At 43.0% G+C, this 17,509-nt stretch overlaps 3 protein-coding genes across 3 annotated transcripts in view; 1 reads left to right on the top strand and 2 right to left on the bottom strand.

Annotated features, from left to right (window-relative positions):
* The window catches only part of LOC109926318 (kelch-like protein 10), a 21,749-nt gene extending 6,906 nt beyond the window's left edge, over positions 1-14,843 (top strand). The window contains exons 4-5 of the mRNA XM_048614578.1: positions 11,180-11,329; positions 14,466-14,843. Coding sequence (XP_048470535.1) covers positions 11,180-11,329; positions 14,466-14,843 — 528 coding nt within the window. The remainder of the gene's footprint in view (positions 1-11,179; positions 11,330-14,465) is intronic.
* The window catches only part of LOC109923652 (endoplasmic reticulum protein SC65-like), a 149,748-nt gene that overhangs the window by 100,084 nt on the left and 32,155 nt on the right, over positions 1-17,509 (bottom strand). The window lies entirely within an intron of this gene.
* Positions 1-17,509, bottom strand: part of LOC109926648 (cytosolic 5'-nucleotidase 3-like) — a 60,500-nt gene that overhangs the window by 32,415 nt on the left and 10,576 nt on the right. The window lies entirely within an intron of this gene.

Raw genomic sequence — 17,509 nt, 5'->3', positions numbered from 1 at the left:
CTGGGGTTGGCGGGGGGGCCAGGGAACCGCTGGGGTTGGGGGGTGCCGGGGGACAGGGAACCGCTAGGGTTGGGGTGGGGGGGGCACCCAGGGGGATAGGGAACCGCTGGGAACATGGAGATGGGGCTGGGATTGGAGATGGGCATGGGGACAGGGACGGGATGGGGATGGGGATAAGGGGTTTGGGATGGGGTTGCAGTTGGGGCTGGGATGAGGGTCGGGGGGCATAGAGGGTGTTGGGGCAGGAATGATGATGGCAATGTGGGCAGAGATGTGGCTAATGGCTCGGGCTGGGGATAAGGATGGGACTGGTGGATGGGGATGCACATAGGGTTGAGGGCCAGGGATGGGACTGGAGATGGGAGTGGGGGATGGGTGCAGGGATGGAGCTGGCAGATGGGAATGGGGCTAGGAGCCCGGGATGACGATGCGGTGAGTGGGGGTGCTGAGGGCTGCGGGACAGCTCACACCGCCTGGGGCACAGAAAAGGAAAGGGCCCTCCGTTACATTCCCACCCAATGAATACCAAGGTGCTGCTTGTTCGATGACATAGCTCAAACCTGGGAGCCTCTGGTTTCAGGGTCTTGGGCAGCACCAGGGAATGGGTCAAAATACATTGTCCCTCCCAGTTTATATATTCTTTTTAATTCAGCCTGTTGTGACACACCTCTGGAGCAGATAGGACCTGAACCCGGGCCTCTCCTGGCCCAGAGGTAAGGACACTACTACCGTTCTGCAAAATAACCAAAATCTGAAACTAAAACGGAGATTGCTGGAGAAACTCTGCAGGTCTGGCAGCATCTGTGGACAGAGAATTAGAGTTAACGTTTCACGTCCAATGACCCACCTTCAAAACCAAAGTCCTATATGTGGGGAGTCAACTAAACAGTGATTTGAAAGGGCCAGCATAGTCACAATGGACTGAGTGGCCTCCTGCACTGGATGCTGAATCAACCCTGAATTGACACATTTTTGGCACAGGTCCTGCCACAGAACCTGGACCTTCCGACTCAAAGGTAGGGACACTACTAATGTGGCATGTGAGCCCCTTTTCCTGGTCCTAAAATTGTTCTTCAACCTGTCAGGATAAGCTAGCACACAACACCGGGGCTGGTGGGGTTGAACTTCTAGCCCAGAGGTAGGGACATTATCACACATATCCTTCAATGTGGATGACTTTTCAATCTGCAGCACTTACCAATGTTGGCTGAATATTATTTTTAACCACCTAGTCGGTTATAAATTATTGCCAGGATAAAGTTTCGTTCCTGCCGCAGCTTCTGTATTGGCAGAAAGTCAGGAATATGGACATAAACCATCTGCAATTGGCCATCCCTGCCACAATCTGATATTTTCCTGAAATATCCCAGGTCTCACTATCATTCACATCAGAAGGATATTCCATCCCTATTCTGTCCTGATCTCAGGGGAACATTATCTAGTTTCAGGATTCTGGTCCTTGTATGTGAAAATGGCTTGGTGACAGAAGTCTATATCAGACACTGACTCTCTCCAGGACAGGGCCTAAAATTTCTTCTCCAGATGGTGTTGCAAAACTGGATCATCTGCCTCTTAGCTATCTCCTCTTTATTTCCATTGACAATGCAATGAGCAGCCGATTTGATATTGCCCACTTTGTGCCACTCTCCAAGATATCCTCGCTGGGTTTGTGTATGGTCACTGAGGTGCGATACCTGAGGATAGCTGACATAATGGAATGAGACCCTTTCGGGAGTCAAAAGTTTTTAGGGTACTAATGGACTGGGAAAATAGCATTCTGTTCAAGTCAAACAGTTTATCTTCTCTGCCAGCTCAAGAATCATAAACAAGGTCAGAGGTGGTGAGGTTCAGCTTGTATTTCATGAATGGCAGTTTTGTTTTGTACTCAGACAGATGATAACATTAGAGCTGAGAAGTGAAACACCCCTCTTCAGGCATTCTGGCAGTTTATAAACCCACCCAGGCTAAGCAGGATACAGTTCCCTGTGTTTTTCACTGTCATTGACATTATCCATGCATCATCGTATCCAGATATAATCTCGTGGCCAATGGAATTAGTTCGAGATGGCTAAAACTCATTTCATACAAGCCTGGGGCTCAACAAACTAAGATGTCTTTGGTCCTTTGGCTGGGTGTGAACCCAGATCCGAGATTTAGCCAAGAATGTCACCCTTTTCCTGTTTCAATTCCTGGCATAAGGCTACAATTATCCCCAGTATAATATTAATTAAAATCACATAGCCATGTTCCCACAAAGTGTGTCATTTGTATGACTGACATCCTGACCCTATCACCAGACTTCACTCTGCAAATATTAGGGATTATTTAGAGAAACAATGATCCAAAAGTACTCCCAACAATTGTGACCTATCCCTATTCACTTGCTGCCTGATTTTTCAGGCTGATAATTTTGATTTTTCATCAGGAAATGGTAGCATGGTAGCTTAGTGGTTAGCAATGCTGCCACACAGCACCAAGGACTCAGGTTCAATTCCAGCCTCAGGCGACTGTCTGTGTGGAGTTTGCACATTCTCCCCATGTCTGTGTGGGTTTCCACTGGGTGCTCCGGTTTCCTCTCACAGTCCAAAGATGTGCAGGTTAGGTGGGTTGGCCATGTTAAATGTGGGGTTATGGGGATTGGATGGGATGATCTTCAGAGGGTCAGCAAAGATTCAATGGGCTGAATTGCCTCTCCCTGCACTGTAGGGAGTCTTCTCTATGAAAGGTGGGGGTTAAAGTCATTCCACTACAAACAAGCGCCCATGTTGCCAACATACCTGCAGTAGTTAGCTGTCAACTGAGCAGCAGCCATACTCAATGGCCCGTTCAGTCTTCATATGTAACAGTCATACAGCATGGAAACAGACCCTTTGGTCGAACTCATCCATGCCGCCTGGACATCCCAATCTGACCTAGTTCCATTTTCCAGAATTTGGCCCATATCCCTCTCAAATCTTTTTATTCATATACCCATCCAGATGCCTTTTAAATGTTTAATTGTACCCACCTCCACCACCTTTTCTAGCAGCTCGTTCCATACAAGCACCGCCCTCTGTGTGAAAAATTTACCCTTACGTTCTTTTCAAATCTTTCCCCTTAAACTTATGCCCTCTAGTTTTGGACTTACCCCCTAGGAAAAAAGACCTTGGCTATTCAACCTATCCATGCACGTCATGATTTTATAAACATCTACAGGGTCACTCCTCAGCCTCTGAGATTCCAGGGAAAAATAGCTCCAGCCTATTCAGCCTCTCCTTATAGCTGAAACCCTCCAGTACCAGCAACATCCTTGTATATCTTTCCTACACCCTCTCAAGTTTAACAATATCCTTCCTAAGAATGGTGACCAGAATTGTGCGCAGTATTCTAAAAGTGGCTTCACCAATGTCCTGCACAGCCACAACATGCCATTCCAACTCCTAAACCCAATGCACTGACCAATGAAGGCATACATACCAAATGCCTTCTTCACCACCCTGACTCCACTTTCAAGGAACTATGCACCTGCACCCATAGGTCTCTTTGTTCAGCAACACTCCCAGGGCTCTACCATTAACCTAATAAGTCCTGTCCTGGTTTGCCTTACCAAAATGCAATGCGCACATTTACTTAAATTAAACTCCATCTACCACTCCTCGGTCCATTGGATCAAGATCCCGTTATACTCTGAGATAATCTTCTTCACTGTCCACTACACCACCTACTTTGGTGTCATCTGCAAACTTACAACTATACCTCCTATATTCACATTCAAATCATTTACATAAGTGACAAAAAGCAGTGGACCCAGCACTGATCCTCGTGGCACACCGCTGGTCACAGGGCTCTAGTCAGAAAAACAACCCTCTACCACCACCCTCCGCCTCCTACCTTCAAGCCAATTTTGTATCAAAATGGCTAGCTCCTCCTGGATCCCATGTGATCTAACCTTACTAACCAGTCTACCATTTGGAACCTCGTCAAATGCTTTGAAGTCCATATAGACAACATCTACCACTCTTCCTTCATTCATCTTCTTTGTTTGCTCTACCAAAAACTCAATCAAGTTAGTGAGACACGGTTTCCCATGCACAATGCTATGTTGCCAATCCCGAATCAGTCCTTGCCTTTCCAAATGCATGTAAATCTTGTCCCTAAGAATCCCCTCCAACAACTAACCAGCACTGAAGTAAGGCTCATCAGTCTATAGTTCCCTAGCTTTTTCTTACACCTTTCTTAAATAATCAACCAACTTCCAGTCTTCTGGCACCTCATCAGAGTTGTCGATGCTACAAATATCTCAGCAAGGGGCCCAGCCATCCCTTCTCTAACTTCTCACAAACTTCTGGGAACTTGATCCTGATCAGGTCCCTGGGATTTACTTGTACCTTTTTGCATTTTAAGACCGCCAGCACCCCTCTTCTAGAATACAAACTCTTTTCAAGACATCACTATTTATTTCTCCAAGTTCCCTCACTTCCACGTCCTTCTCCACAGTAAATACTGACACAAAATATTTGTTTAGTACCTCACCCATCTCCTGTGGTTCCACACATGGTTGGCCACATTGATCTTTCGGGGGCCCTATTCTGTCCCTTGCTGCTCATTTGTCCTTAATGTATACTTATAGAATCCCTTTGCATTCTCCTTAACCCCATCTGTCAAAGCTTTCTCATGACCCCTTTTTGCCCTCCTGATTTCCCTGTTAAGTATACTCCTACTGCCCCTCTACTTTTCAAGGGGTTAACTTGATCCCAGCTGTGTATACCTCATAAATGCCTCCTTTCTCTTGACCAGAGCCTAAATTTCTCTAATTATCCAGCATTCCCTACATCTACCAGCCTTGCCCTTCACACTAACAGGAACACATTGTCTCTGACCTCTCATTTTCTCATTTTTAAAGGCCTCCCACTTTACCTGCCAATAGCCTCCCCCAATCCTGTCTAATACTGTCAAAATTGGCCTCACTCCAATTTAGAACTTTAACTTTTTGATCAGGTCTATCCCTTTCATAACTATTTTAAATATAGTAGAATTATGATCACTTGCCCTTAAGTGCTCCCCCACTGATACCTCAGTCACTTGCTATGCCTTATTTCCCAACAGAAGGTCAAATATTGCTCCTTCTCTAGTAGGTACATCCACATACTGAATAAGAAAAATATTCTTACACACACTGAACTATTCTTCCCTATCCAAGCCCTTAACACTATGACTGTCCCAGTCTATGTTTGGGAAGTTAAAATCCCCTACCATTACAATCCTATTATTCTTACAGATATCTGAGATCTCCTTACGTATTTGCTTCTCAATTTCCTGCTGACTATTGTGGGGGCCTATAGTACAATCTAACAAGGTGATCATTTCTTTCTTATTTCTCAGTCCCACCCACATAACTTCAATGGACGATCTCTCAGGAATATCCGCCCTCCCAGGATTATCCTCCCTAAGTACAGCTGTAATGTTATCCCTAACCAAAAACTCCACTCCCCGCTCCTCTCTTTTCTCCCTTTCTATTCTTCCTATAGCCTCTATACCCTGCAACATTAAGCTGCCAGCTCTGTCTATCCCTGATATTGGATATTTGTCCCCTTCCAATGCAGGTGGAACCCATCCCTCTTATACAGGTCATTTCTACCCCTGAAGAGATTCCAGTGGCACAAAGATGTGAACCTTTGCGACACATTCATCTGCTCTATCCTCCTATTCCTATTCTCACTAGCTTTTGGCACTGGTAGTAGTCCAGAGATGAGTACTCTCGAGAACCTACTTTTTAACCTCCTACCTAGTTTCATATATTCTAACTGCAGAACTTCATCCGTTTCCTTACCTACGTCAGTGGTACCAACATGCACAACAAACTCCTGCTGGTCATTCTCCCCTTTCAGCATATTCTTTACCCTCTCAGAAACATCCCTGACCCTGGCCCCAGGGAGCCAGTACATCATCCTGTTATCTCGCTCATGACCACATAAATGTCTGTCTGTGCTCCAGACTAGAGAGTCCCCTATTACAATCAATTGCTTGGAACCTGATATACTACTCATTACAATTGAGCCGGTGACATTATCAGAAACTTGGCTGTCAGTACTATACTCCCCTGAGAGGCCATTCCCCCTACAGTATTGAAAATGGTATAACTGTTTGAGATGGGAATAGCCACAGGAGAGTCCGGCACTACTTGACTACCTCGCCCATTCCTGGCAGTCAACCATTTACCTGACTGTATCTGCAGTGTATCCACCTTCCTGAAACTGCCATCTATCACACCGCCTTGCTCTTGTAAACTCCTCATTGCCTCTAGCTGCCACTCCAACTGATCCATGTGGTCCCATAGGATTCACAAGCAGACACACTTTCTGCAGACATAGTCTCCAGGAGCATTCAAATTTGGAGGTTATAGATATGCTCGCCAAAGCCAGTTGGTTTGGTTGTAAACGTTTTGTCACCCTGCTCGGTAACATTGTCAGTGCACCTCCAGTGAAGCGTCGGTGTTCTGTCCCGCCTGTTATTTATATGCTTCAGTTTGTTGGGATGTTTGGTAACACTTCTGGCTCTGTTTCTCAGTGGTTTGTACACAGGGTCTAATTCAATGTGTTTGTTGATGGAGTTCTGGTTAGAATACCAGGCCTCCAGGAATTCCCTGGCGTGTCTCTGTTTGGCTTGTGCAATTATGGATGTATTGTCCCAGTCAAATTTGTGTCCCTCTTTGTCCGTGTGTATGAGACAAGTGAGAATTGATCGTGTCTCTTGGTGGTTAGTTGGTGTTCGTGTATCTGTATTGTCAGTTTTCTTCCAGTCTGGCCTATGTAATGTTTCTAACAGTCCTTGCATGGTATTTTGTATATTATACTGGTTTTGCTGGTTCTGGGTATGGGATCCTTTATGTTCGTCATTAGCTATCATAGGGTGGTTGTTGGTTTGTGGGCTACCCTGATACCTAGGGGTCTGAGTAGTCTTGTGGTCATCTCTGAAATGTCTCTGATGTACAGTAGGGTGATTAATGAGTCTGGTCGTGTTGTGTCTTCCCGTTGTGGTCTGTCTCGGAGGTAACAGCGGATTGTGCTTTCCGGGTATCCATTTCTTTTGAAGACCATCTGAGGCATATAAATAACAAGCGGGACAGAACACCGATGCTTCACCGGAGGCACACTGATGATGTTACCTAGCAGGGTGACAAAATATTTGCAACCAAACCCACCGGCTCAGCAAGCATGTCTACAACATAATCCACAACCTGAGCTACAAACCTTCTCAAAAACTTTAAACATTCAAATTCTCCCTCATCTCCCACATCTGACAGGAAGAACACACACCCTACAAAAAGCCATATCTGTTCCTGTCGCAATCTACAGACCCAGAAATTACCTAAAAACGAACACAGTGTTGGACTGTAACCAACCAAAACCCGCTCTACATTCTGAACCTTTCCCCGATATAATATTAACCATCTCCAGAGATGGGATTAGAAAAGTTTTAGCTGAGATTCTCTACCTTTCCCACCGTTGAACAAATATCGAATAACATGATAGGCTGGAAAGGATGTTTCCTCTTGGGAGTGAGTCTAGAACCAGGGACACAGAAAATAATTCTTTTTCTTGCTGAGGTTGACTTTGGAAATTGCTGCCTCACAAGGTGATGGCATGGAGTCATTGAATATTTTTGAGATCAAGGTAGATACATTTTTGTTAGGCAGGGAATCAGAGGTTCCAAGGTAGATGGAAATATGGGATTCAAAATACAAACAGATTAGTCATGGTCTTATTGAATGGCAGATCAGGCTTGAGGGGCTCCATGGCCTACTTTTCCTAATGCGTATGTTTGTAACACCATTGCCTTTAGTATAAATAACCTGTCCAGCACTGCCTGCCCTGCAGGGACAACCACACCACCCCCACAACGTTGTCTCAGAGTTGAGTAGAAATTTAAGGTAAGTACCAAGAATAATAGGTACTTTAGGTACTTACTGGTAGATAGAATGAATGTAGGAATACAGTAATGGGGCTTCGGAGATGAATCCTCAATAAGCCAAATTCTATACTTGCTGCTTAAATAAAGCTTCAGTTCTCATTCTGAACCTACAGTAGCATCCATTTTTATTTATTTTAAAAGTTTTCTAAAAACACAAGTTGGAAATCCTTCAGTGGTAAATGCAGTGCCTGGTGTGACACTGTGCCTTATATAATTACAGAGTCCCAAACCTTGTCTTATCTTCAGTTTGATATTGGTCAGGATATCTGTGTCATTTTACAATTAATTTTGGCATAAGTGGACTGCGAAAATGAGGGAAATACTGGTCCAGGTTCTTCCTGACACTTGCTACAGTATGTGTGTGTGAGTGTGCATGAGAATATGGTGGGACAATGAAATTAGAAACTGTTGTGATGTCAGCCATCTGACACTTCCTAGATCCAAACCTAAAGGATGGGAACTCGGGCAAGGTGTGTTGGGGACTTTGATATCCGATGTAAGATGTGCCTTAATGTAAGTTACAGCCTGCAGAAGAAGGGAAAAGGGAATAAATGCAGAATAGATGGTAGATGACAAACTGGACATTAAATTATTAAAGCAGCAACCAATTCAAAACATATTCTCAAATAAATAACCAGAAATTCTTAACAAATACCTTCAAAGTCTGACTAAAGTTAGTGACCACACAATCCTGTGATGATGTAGCAGAGGCAGCCATTCAGCCCATCATGTATATTCTGGCTGTTTGAAAGAAAAACTAAGTCATCGCACCCTCCTACTGTTACCCACACCCCTGGTCCAGCTAATTTTCCTCCTTCAATATAACATTTCAGTGAAGCCAGAATACAGAGAAATAGAGCACATTGTAGATCCAGAAATCCAAGTGGGAGTTCCAAAATTTTATCACTGTGGGCTCAGTTTAAGCTCAATGCTTTCTAGCACTCTGAGACTTAAACTGATTGAATTGAGGCGTTTAAGAAAATTAAACAGTTTGATAGCAAGGACAGAGAGAAACTTCCCTCTAGTGGGAGAGTCCAGGACAAAAGGCTTAAGAACATAACTGGGCTGTCAAGGAGTAATGTTTGGAAATACTTCTTCACACAAAGGGAATGGAAATAATACTGAGCCAAGTGGTAGATTGCATTTAGGTACAGACCAGTCTTAACCTAACTTTTAATAAGGGATTTGACAAGATTTCACATGGCAGACTAGTCAAAATAAAAAAAACCCATGGGATACGGGGTAACGGGTTGAAAGTTGGCTTAGTAACAGGAAACAAAGGGTCGTGGTCGATGGCTGCCCTTGCAAATGGAAAGCTGTTTCAAGTGGTGTTCCTCAGGGCTCAGTGTTGGGACCCCTGCTGTTTGTTTTATACGTTGACGATTTGGACTTGAATTGGTTGCAGGGTGGTGGTGGGGGAGAACAACGGTGGAATTTGCAGATGACACAAAAATTGGCTGTGCAGTGGATAGTGTAGATGATAGCTGTAAGCTCCAAAATGATACAGATGTGTTGGTGGAGTAGGTAGGAAAGTGGCAGATGGAGTTCATCTCTGATAAGTGTGAGGTTATGCATTTAGGGAGGTCAAACAGTAAATGGGAATAGACAATAAATGGGAATAGACAATAAATGGGAATATAATGAGAGAGGCAGAGGAAGTGAGAGATCTTAGTGTGAGAGGTTGTTGTTGTTTTCCCTAGAAAAGTGAAAACTGAGGGGTGACATGATTGAGGTAAAATTGTAGGGGTAGAGACAGACAGGAGGAACCTGTTTCCTTTAGCAGAGAATTCAAAAACTAGGGGTCATAGATTCAAGCTAAATTGCAGAAGGATTAGAGGGGACATGAGGAAAACATTTTTTACACAGAGAGTAGTGGGTGTCTGGAATTCACTGCCTGAGTTGGTAGTGGAGGCAGAGACCCTAAACTCTTTCAAAAATTACCTGGATCTGCACCTTTAGCACTATAAGCTGTGGAGCTGTGAGCCATGTGCATTACGATGGAATTAGGAACGGCATATGGGTGTCTTTGGGTCAGCATGGTGGGGGTTGCAGAATGGCTTCCTCTTGTTCCAAAAATTTTCAACAGGAGGAATCAGCGAGAGATTAGGAGATGGACCCCGGCTATACTTTCCCCCTAATCTTGGGATGGAAATTCATTGTTAACTGAACTGGGTTGGGGCAGGGGAATATACTTGGGAGCTTTCTAATCAGCAAGGTTGACTGCTACAGTAGTTACCCATCAAGCTATTTTCTCTATTAACTTGAAGAGTTTGAATTCTTTCCATCGGGTATCAACTGGAATGTCAACTGTCCACCTGACGCACTGTCAGTAATGCAGTATGTTAAGGATTGGAGATAACCATGAGTTCATCCATCAGTAAGTTCTCTCAGTAAACTGGCCCCCACTGGTAGTTCTGTACTGCAAGTTTCATCAATGCACAAGTCTCCAGTAAACAGGTAAATTTCTGCAGCTAAAGTTCAGCTTTTACTGTGAGTAGATCGGCTAAAGGGTGCTCCTAAAGGGACAAGAACTTAAGATAGAATGGAATGAGAAAATACCAATCAACCACTCTCCACAAACTCTACAATTCCCCATTTCAGAGAATCTGCTCCAGAATGAATCATCTGCCAGAGCGCATGCATCTATCCTGAGACTCTACCCTCACCTATTTAAGGATCTGAGGGAAAGGCGTATCAACATTCACTGATCCCTCCCCTCAAAAAAAAAGAGCTGATTAGAACTCCTGTATAGTCACAACTCGACTATTTAACTGCAGCCTGCTGAAGTCTTGACACAGCCAACCACCTAGGAATTAGCACAGATGCTGAGGATGACTGTAGTGGGGTCTATAACAAAATAGTTTTAATCATTACTGGTCATATTTAATCACCCCAATATTTTTAAGTAACTATAAATATCAGTTACGATAATTAATGGTTTATACCTGGGTTCTATGGAAATATGCTACTGCATACAGATAGCTCTTCTGTTTTCCCTACCCTGTTTTTTAAATGAAAATCATTGAGTCCCTACATTATTATAAAAGTTTTTACTATGTGCCCTTAACCTTCAGCTTTCAACGATGAGCTCTAATTAAAAGTGTGGCACACCAAGGTTCAATCTAGCTTCACCATCTCCTGTTTAAACAATGCCTGGTGTGCCACATCTCTCTTTAAGACAATCCTTCCCGCTCACGGCTATCTAGCTGTGCTTTCCTCTTCACCTCAGGTTTACATTTGCGGAGGATTCAATGGTAATGAGTGCTTGTTCACAGCCGAATTCTACACTCCTGAAACTAACCAATGGACGACCATAGCACCCATGAGGAGCAGGCGTAGCGGCGTTGGCGTTATAGCTTATGGTGAATGCGTATACGCAGTAAGTGATACAGCTTGCAATTATAGAACACCTTTAATATTGCAAAACATCCCAAGGAGTTTCTCAGCTCGCTGTTAGAAGTTGAGGGAACGTTAGTTTGATGAAGTAGGTTTAAAGGAGACATCTGATGTGGCGTAAACGTGGCTAGGGGAAAGACTAATTTCGAGATTTAGAGTGGCAAGATGATTGAGGACACAGCCATCAGCAACATAAAGAAATGTGCACCATCCCAGAGACTCATTATAGAGTTGCAGAGGTTGAGAAAGTGGAGCCATTTATTGGAGGAGAATGGGAGTTTGAAGTGGACACTGGGGAATAGGATAAAGCCAGTGTAGGACATTGAGTTGTAGACCACCTCATCTTGCTCCTAGGAACTTCCGTACACCCAGACTTCAGTCCAAGAGACAGTGCCTCTAGCACTGCCTTCAGAGAGGATAAGTCAGCAGTTCCTTCAGTTTCCTTCTTGCCAAGTCATGTAAATCTTGGGTTTAAACACCCTCACCATTCAGTCAAATACCACTGCAGAGTCTCAGGAAACCAAAGGGAGGTGAACAAGGACATGAGAATAAATAGGTGAGCAGCATTTCATACAGAATAAACATTCCAATAACATAAATTAATTAGAAAAACAAAATTGGTGGAATTACTTGGAAACTTATTCAAATGCCTTGTTTATTCTTTAATCCAATTTGTTCTGTCTTCTCCACATTTCACCAGAGGCACTCCTTAGTAAAGGAATTTTCAGGCAAAAGGAACCTCAGACACTTGTCTTGTAAATTTCCTCAAGAACAGATGCTAATGTTCACTCCTTGTCCCTAGCGTCCAAGCAGATGGGTGTAACAAAAAATACTGGCAGCATTGAAGACACATGATGAAGGCTAAAAACCTGGATGTTGTAGTGATACAATAGGAGTGCTGACTGTGCTTTCTAAAATACTTCTGGCATGGCCTGGGCATTAAGCTGAATTTAACAGAAGAACTGTCTAAAGAACAGTTCAAAAAGCTGGTTTGAGAAGGTTTCAATGGCAAGAGAGTAGTTTAAAGGAAGGAATGTAGGATGAAGTTTACAGATTAAGACCAACAGCCAAAGGCAGAAGAGGGAAGCAGGGATGGATGTACTTGTGGCCAGAGACAGAGACAGCTCCCTGACCCCAAATTTCTAATCTTGCTCTCAGGCATGGGGACATGGCAAGTGAAGACTACATGAATTAACATTTGAATTAAGTTGAATTCTGAGGGCCAACTCTCTATATTCTATTAAACCCCACCGTTAGATGTTCACCAGTTCAGCAAGGACAGCAGGATGGAATGAGAGAGAGCAAGAAAGAGAGAGAGACTTTTTTTTCTAGTGAAGAGTAGAGCTATTTTTAAAAATAAGCTATCAGCATTAACCAAACCAGAATTCGACAGTCTGGAATGAACCTTTAGCCCAACTAACCATGAAGAACACCAAAGGGGTAAATGCACAGAACCTTCTGTATATTCCTCATTATTCATGCTTTCATGCACAACTGAATGGCTTTTTTCCCCCATCACCAAATCACCCGTGGTACTTTTCAACTATTACCCACCATCACTAAGTCATCCATGCTTCCAATTGATCAATTTATACTGTTCATTCCAGAATACCATCTGGTAACCCATCTGATTCACTGATGTCCTTTAGGGAAGCTAACTGCTGTCCTTAACCTGATCTATATCTGACTGCAAACCCATAGCAATGTGGTTAACACTTAACCCAATGACGGATGAGCAATAAATGCTGGCCTAGCCAGCAATGCCCATGTCTTCTGAATGAATGAAAAAGAATACATGTAATTCTAAATACAATGATTCACTTTAAAAGTACTGATAACAAGTGGACACAACGTCAGCTGAACAAGCCACATCTTTTTTGATTGATCTTGACTCTGCCTACCCATCTTTGCATATCACAGAAATAGAAATTACAACATAGGACATTAAACCCACCCTACCGCTAGCCCTTCAAGAGCAGCTATCTAGTTTAATCAGATTTCCCAGCCCTTTCCTCCTGTCCTTGCATCCTCTTACTTTTCAGCTGTCAGCCTTTTCTCAGGAGGTAGCACTCAAATCAGAAGATTGTGGGTTCAAACCCCACTCCAGACACTTGAGCAATGATACTTTATATAGTCATAGCCATACAGCACAGAAGAGGCCCTTTGGCCCATCAAGTCTATGCCAACCTATCTATCAATCCCACATTTTTCAGTACTTGGTCCAAAGCCTTGAATGTTATGACAGTAAGTGCTCATCCATATCCTTCTTAAAAATTGAGGTTTCCAGCCTTTACTCCCGTCCCAGGCAATGCATTCCAAATTCCAGAAAACGTTTTTCTTCAAATCCTCTCTAAACTTTAGTACTGCACCAAGAGTGCCGTACTATCAGCACTGCTAGCTTTCACATGAAAGAACGAAGGGAGTCACCCGTCATCTGCCGAATAAAAACCGAAAGAACTGCGGATGCTGTAAATCAGGAACAGAGACAAAGTTGCTGGAAAAGCTCAGCAGGTCTGGCAGCATCTGTGAAGGAAAAAACAAGAGTTAACGTTTCAGGTTCGGTGACCCTTCCTCAGAACCGGACCCGAAACGTTAACTCTGTTTTTTCCTCCACAGATGCTGCCAGACCTGCTGAGCTTTTCCAGCAACTTCTGTTCTTGTTCCCCCTCATCTGCCCCCTTATTATCTAAAATATAAAAGATCCCATGGCACTATGTTGAAGAGAAGAATTCTCCTGAAACAATACTATTAGGACAGATGATCTGGTTGAGTAACTTCAAAAGGTATTTAAATAGTTGTGAAATGTTGTGAGCTATGCTCAAATTGTAACGGGCAGCACTGTGGATGTGTTTTCTTTCTCCTTTCAAAGAGTTATTAAATGTTTCGGAGAAATATGGTAAGAAAGTGAACTTTTTGAAAAGACACAGAAATTTTGAACTTTTCTCTATCTCTTCATAATCTTAAATGCTGCACCGGTCACCTCAGAACCAGACGTGCCCCAAACAGATTCTAATTATTCTCATTCCATCCTCTTTCAGCGCACTCATTTTATATTACTCATACAAGAGAGTGAACTGTTATCGTACTAGTGAACAGCTGTTTTTTCCGTTTCCCCATAGGTTGGAGGCTTTGATGGGGCCAACCGTCTCCGGAGTGCTGAAGCTTACAGCCCACTCACCAACACCTGGCGCACTTTACCCACTATGTTTAATCCGCGGAGTAATTTTGGAATTGAGGTGGTGGACGATCTCTTGTTTGTTGTGGGCGGTTTCAATGGTTTCACGACGACGTTCAACGTAGAGTGTTATGATGAGAAGACAGATGAATGGTACGATGCCCATGACATGAGCATCTACCGCAGTGCCCTGAGTTGTTGTGTTGTGCCAGGACTACCTAACGTTAGAGAATATGCAGCGCCCAGAGACAGTCTGCTGGGATTACTGTCCCGTGAGGAACAAATAAAATACTCTGCCTCTACCAGTCTCTTAGCGGTATGATCTCTGCACTAAAAACCCGATTACTCTTTTGCTGTTACCAATAAAATATTTTCCTGAAGAATCAACAGTGTAATAACCATAAAGAAAACTTATTTTTAAATAAAATTTTAAGCAGTGTGAAGATTAGTCTGCATATGTTCATTGGTTATTGTGACAACGAAGCTCAAAAGACCCTTGTGACACAGTGGGAAGAACATCATTTCGAAAAAAAAGAGGCACCTTTGTTCCAGGGGTTAAGCAACAATCAGCAAATTATCTTTAATGTCGCATATACACCAGGAAAAGCGGACCCATCTCTTGGCTACTCCACCTGACACAGAAGAGTCAAGAAAGTGATCCCCAAGGACAATGGCCTAAGCTGCGAGGGAAGACCGGTGGAATTTGGCTCTTGCATTGTGAAAGTTATCGGAGAAGTGATCTCGCTTGAAATTTTGAAGATGGGTAAAGAAATAGAATGTACATTTTAAATTAAAGTTCAGGAACAAAACATCAGGACAGCAATCAGCAGTTCTTCATAAAGAGTGATAACGCCTGAAATGAATAATAACGAAAGAAGTCCAGCATTTTGTAATATCTTCCCAGGACACTGGAATATATTGATGGGAGCAAATTGAGTTGATGGATTATTATCATAAGCATACTGGTAAAAAAAAAATGAAATGTGTTAGTGGACTACAAATGTTGAAAATTCCTAGAAGACAGTCCCAAAGAGCTTGCAACAGCTAAATGCACCAATCTGAGTTGAGCTTGAGTAATTTTGGGAAATCCACAAAACCTATCAATAGCCAGGAAAAAAAAATTTCAACTGAAGAAGCCAAAGGATGGCTGGTACAGGAAAGAGATATACATGGCAGAAACTTCTGCTTCGAGATTGTGAGCTGGAAGCAAAAGGGCATTTAATCAGTCAGGGTAATGCCATACTTAAATCACATTTCCCATCTTCTCACATCCACCAGAATTAGTTCTGAGTGGGAAAGCTTATTGTTGACCTGTCTGTCTGTACGCCCATTCAGGCCCTCAAATGGGCATCCAGGACTACTGAATGGCCTTGGCTTGTCATTGATGGGATTAACCTGGCGGATCCGAGTGGTGACCCAAGTGGATCTTTCACTATTTTGGGTGGAATTGCAGGGGTATGTATATTGTTGCGCAGTCACCTAGGTGGGATGGTTTGGAAGGTCTCTCAATCAAAGGCAGTGTCTGGGAGCTCTCTGAGAGTTCTTCTGTTAGCAGTCACTGCATCCTCCATGGTCTTGCTTTGTGGAAGAGCTGCTGTCCCTCTGATTGGCCAGCAACTCTTGTGTAGGACATCCAATCCCAGTGTTCCATAAGCAGCTGCCTTGCCAATGTCCAATTGATGTATATATTGACAGACCTGGCCTAGAAGCAGCGGCACATGTCTCTCATCTGCTTTGCAGCAGCATGATAGTTTAAAAGAGAGCTTATGAAGATTAGAAGTCATGCAAAGAAATTTTCAGGTTCATTTCTAGAGGTGTGAAGCTACCCACTTTGACAAGAGTAGACAAGCAGAATATGATTTAAATTGAGACCACGAATGCTGCAGTTTGTGGGATGTGGGTGTCCTTGTACGATACACAAAAACGTATCGGTCAAATAATTCGGAACAGAAATGGCATATTGGCCTTTATTGCAAGGGGAATCAAGTTTAAAAGTAGGTAAGTTTTACCATGAGAGACTTGTACAGTTTTGGTCTTCTTAAGGAGAGTATTACTTGCATTTAAAGCATTTCACAGAAGGTTGACTAGGCTAATTCTAGGAATGAAGAGATTGTTTCATTAGGAAATGGTAAGCAGGTTGGGCATATACTCATTATGCAGTTTAGAAGCAGTAGAGTTGACCCTACTGAAACAATGAATTCTGAGGGGACTTGAGATAATGAATGCTGAGAGGGTGTTTCCTCCTGTGGGAAAGTCTAGAATTATGGGATATAGTTTAAAAATAAGAGCTGTCCCATTTATGCCAGAGTTGAGGAAGAATTTCATCTCTAGTAGAATCATTAGTCTTTTAAATTATCTTCTATACAGAAGTGTGAACACTAGGTATACTGAATATATTCAAGACTGAGATACAGAATGGTGATCTATAAGTGTTACAGGAGCAAGCAGAAAAGTGAACCTGCACCATTAGTAGTGCAGGTTCAATGAGCCAAATTACATACTCCTATTTTTTATGATCTTACAACTGATGGTTTGAGCTGAACTTAAAATTAACTGAAATTTCATGATTTACTTTTGTTTTTGCACTATTATTCCAGTCTGAAAAGTGATTTGTAGTCCTCAAAGGTTAGAAGGCAAAATAAAACCAAAACAGGCTACGATGACAGTAATCAGGTTCTTGGACTAGTCACCAAAAGGCAGGCAGGCTCAAATCCCACCATGGCATCTGGGGAATTTTAAAAAAGTATCAGCAATAGTAACCATATAGCTACTCTGTTGGGTTTAAAATAAATAAGGTTCACTAATGCTCTTTAGGGCAGCACAGTGGCTCATTGAATCAGAGATAATAGGAACTGCAGATGCTGGAGAATCCGAGACAACAAGGTGCAGAGCTGGATGAACACAGCAGGCCAAGCAGCATCATAGGAGCAGAAAGGCTGACGTTTCGGGCCTAGACCCTTCATCAGAAAATTTTCTGATGAAGGGTCT

The sequence above is a fragment of the Rhincodon typus genome, chromosome 30 (assembly GCF_021869965.1).
Source record: "Rhincodon typus isolate 14 chromosome 30, sRhiTyp1.1, whole genome shotgun sequence".
NCBI lineage: Eukaryota > Metazoa > Chordata > Chondrichthyes > Orectolobiformes > Rhincodontidae > Rhincodon > Rhincodon typus.
The sequence above is the reverse complement of the archived record's forward strand: the minus strand, read 5'-3'. Positions and strand labels throughout refer to the sequence as shown.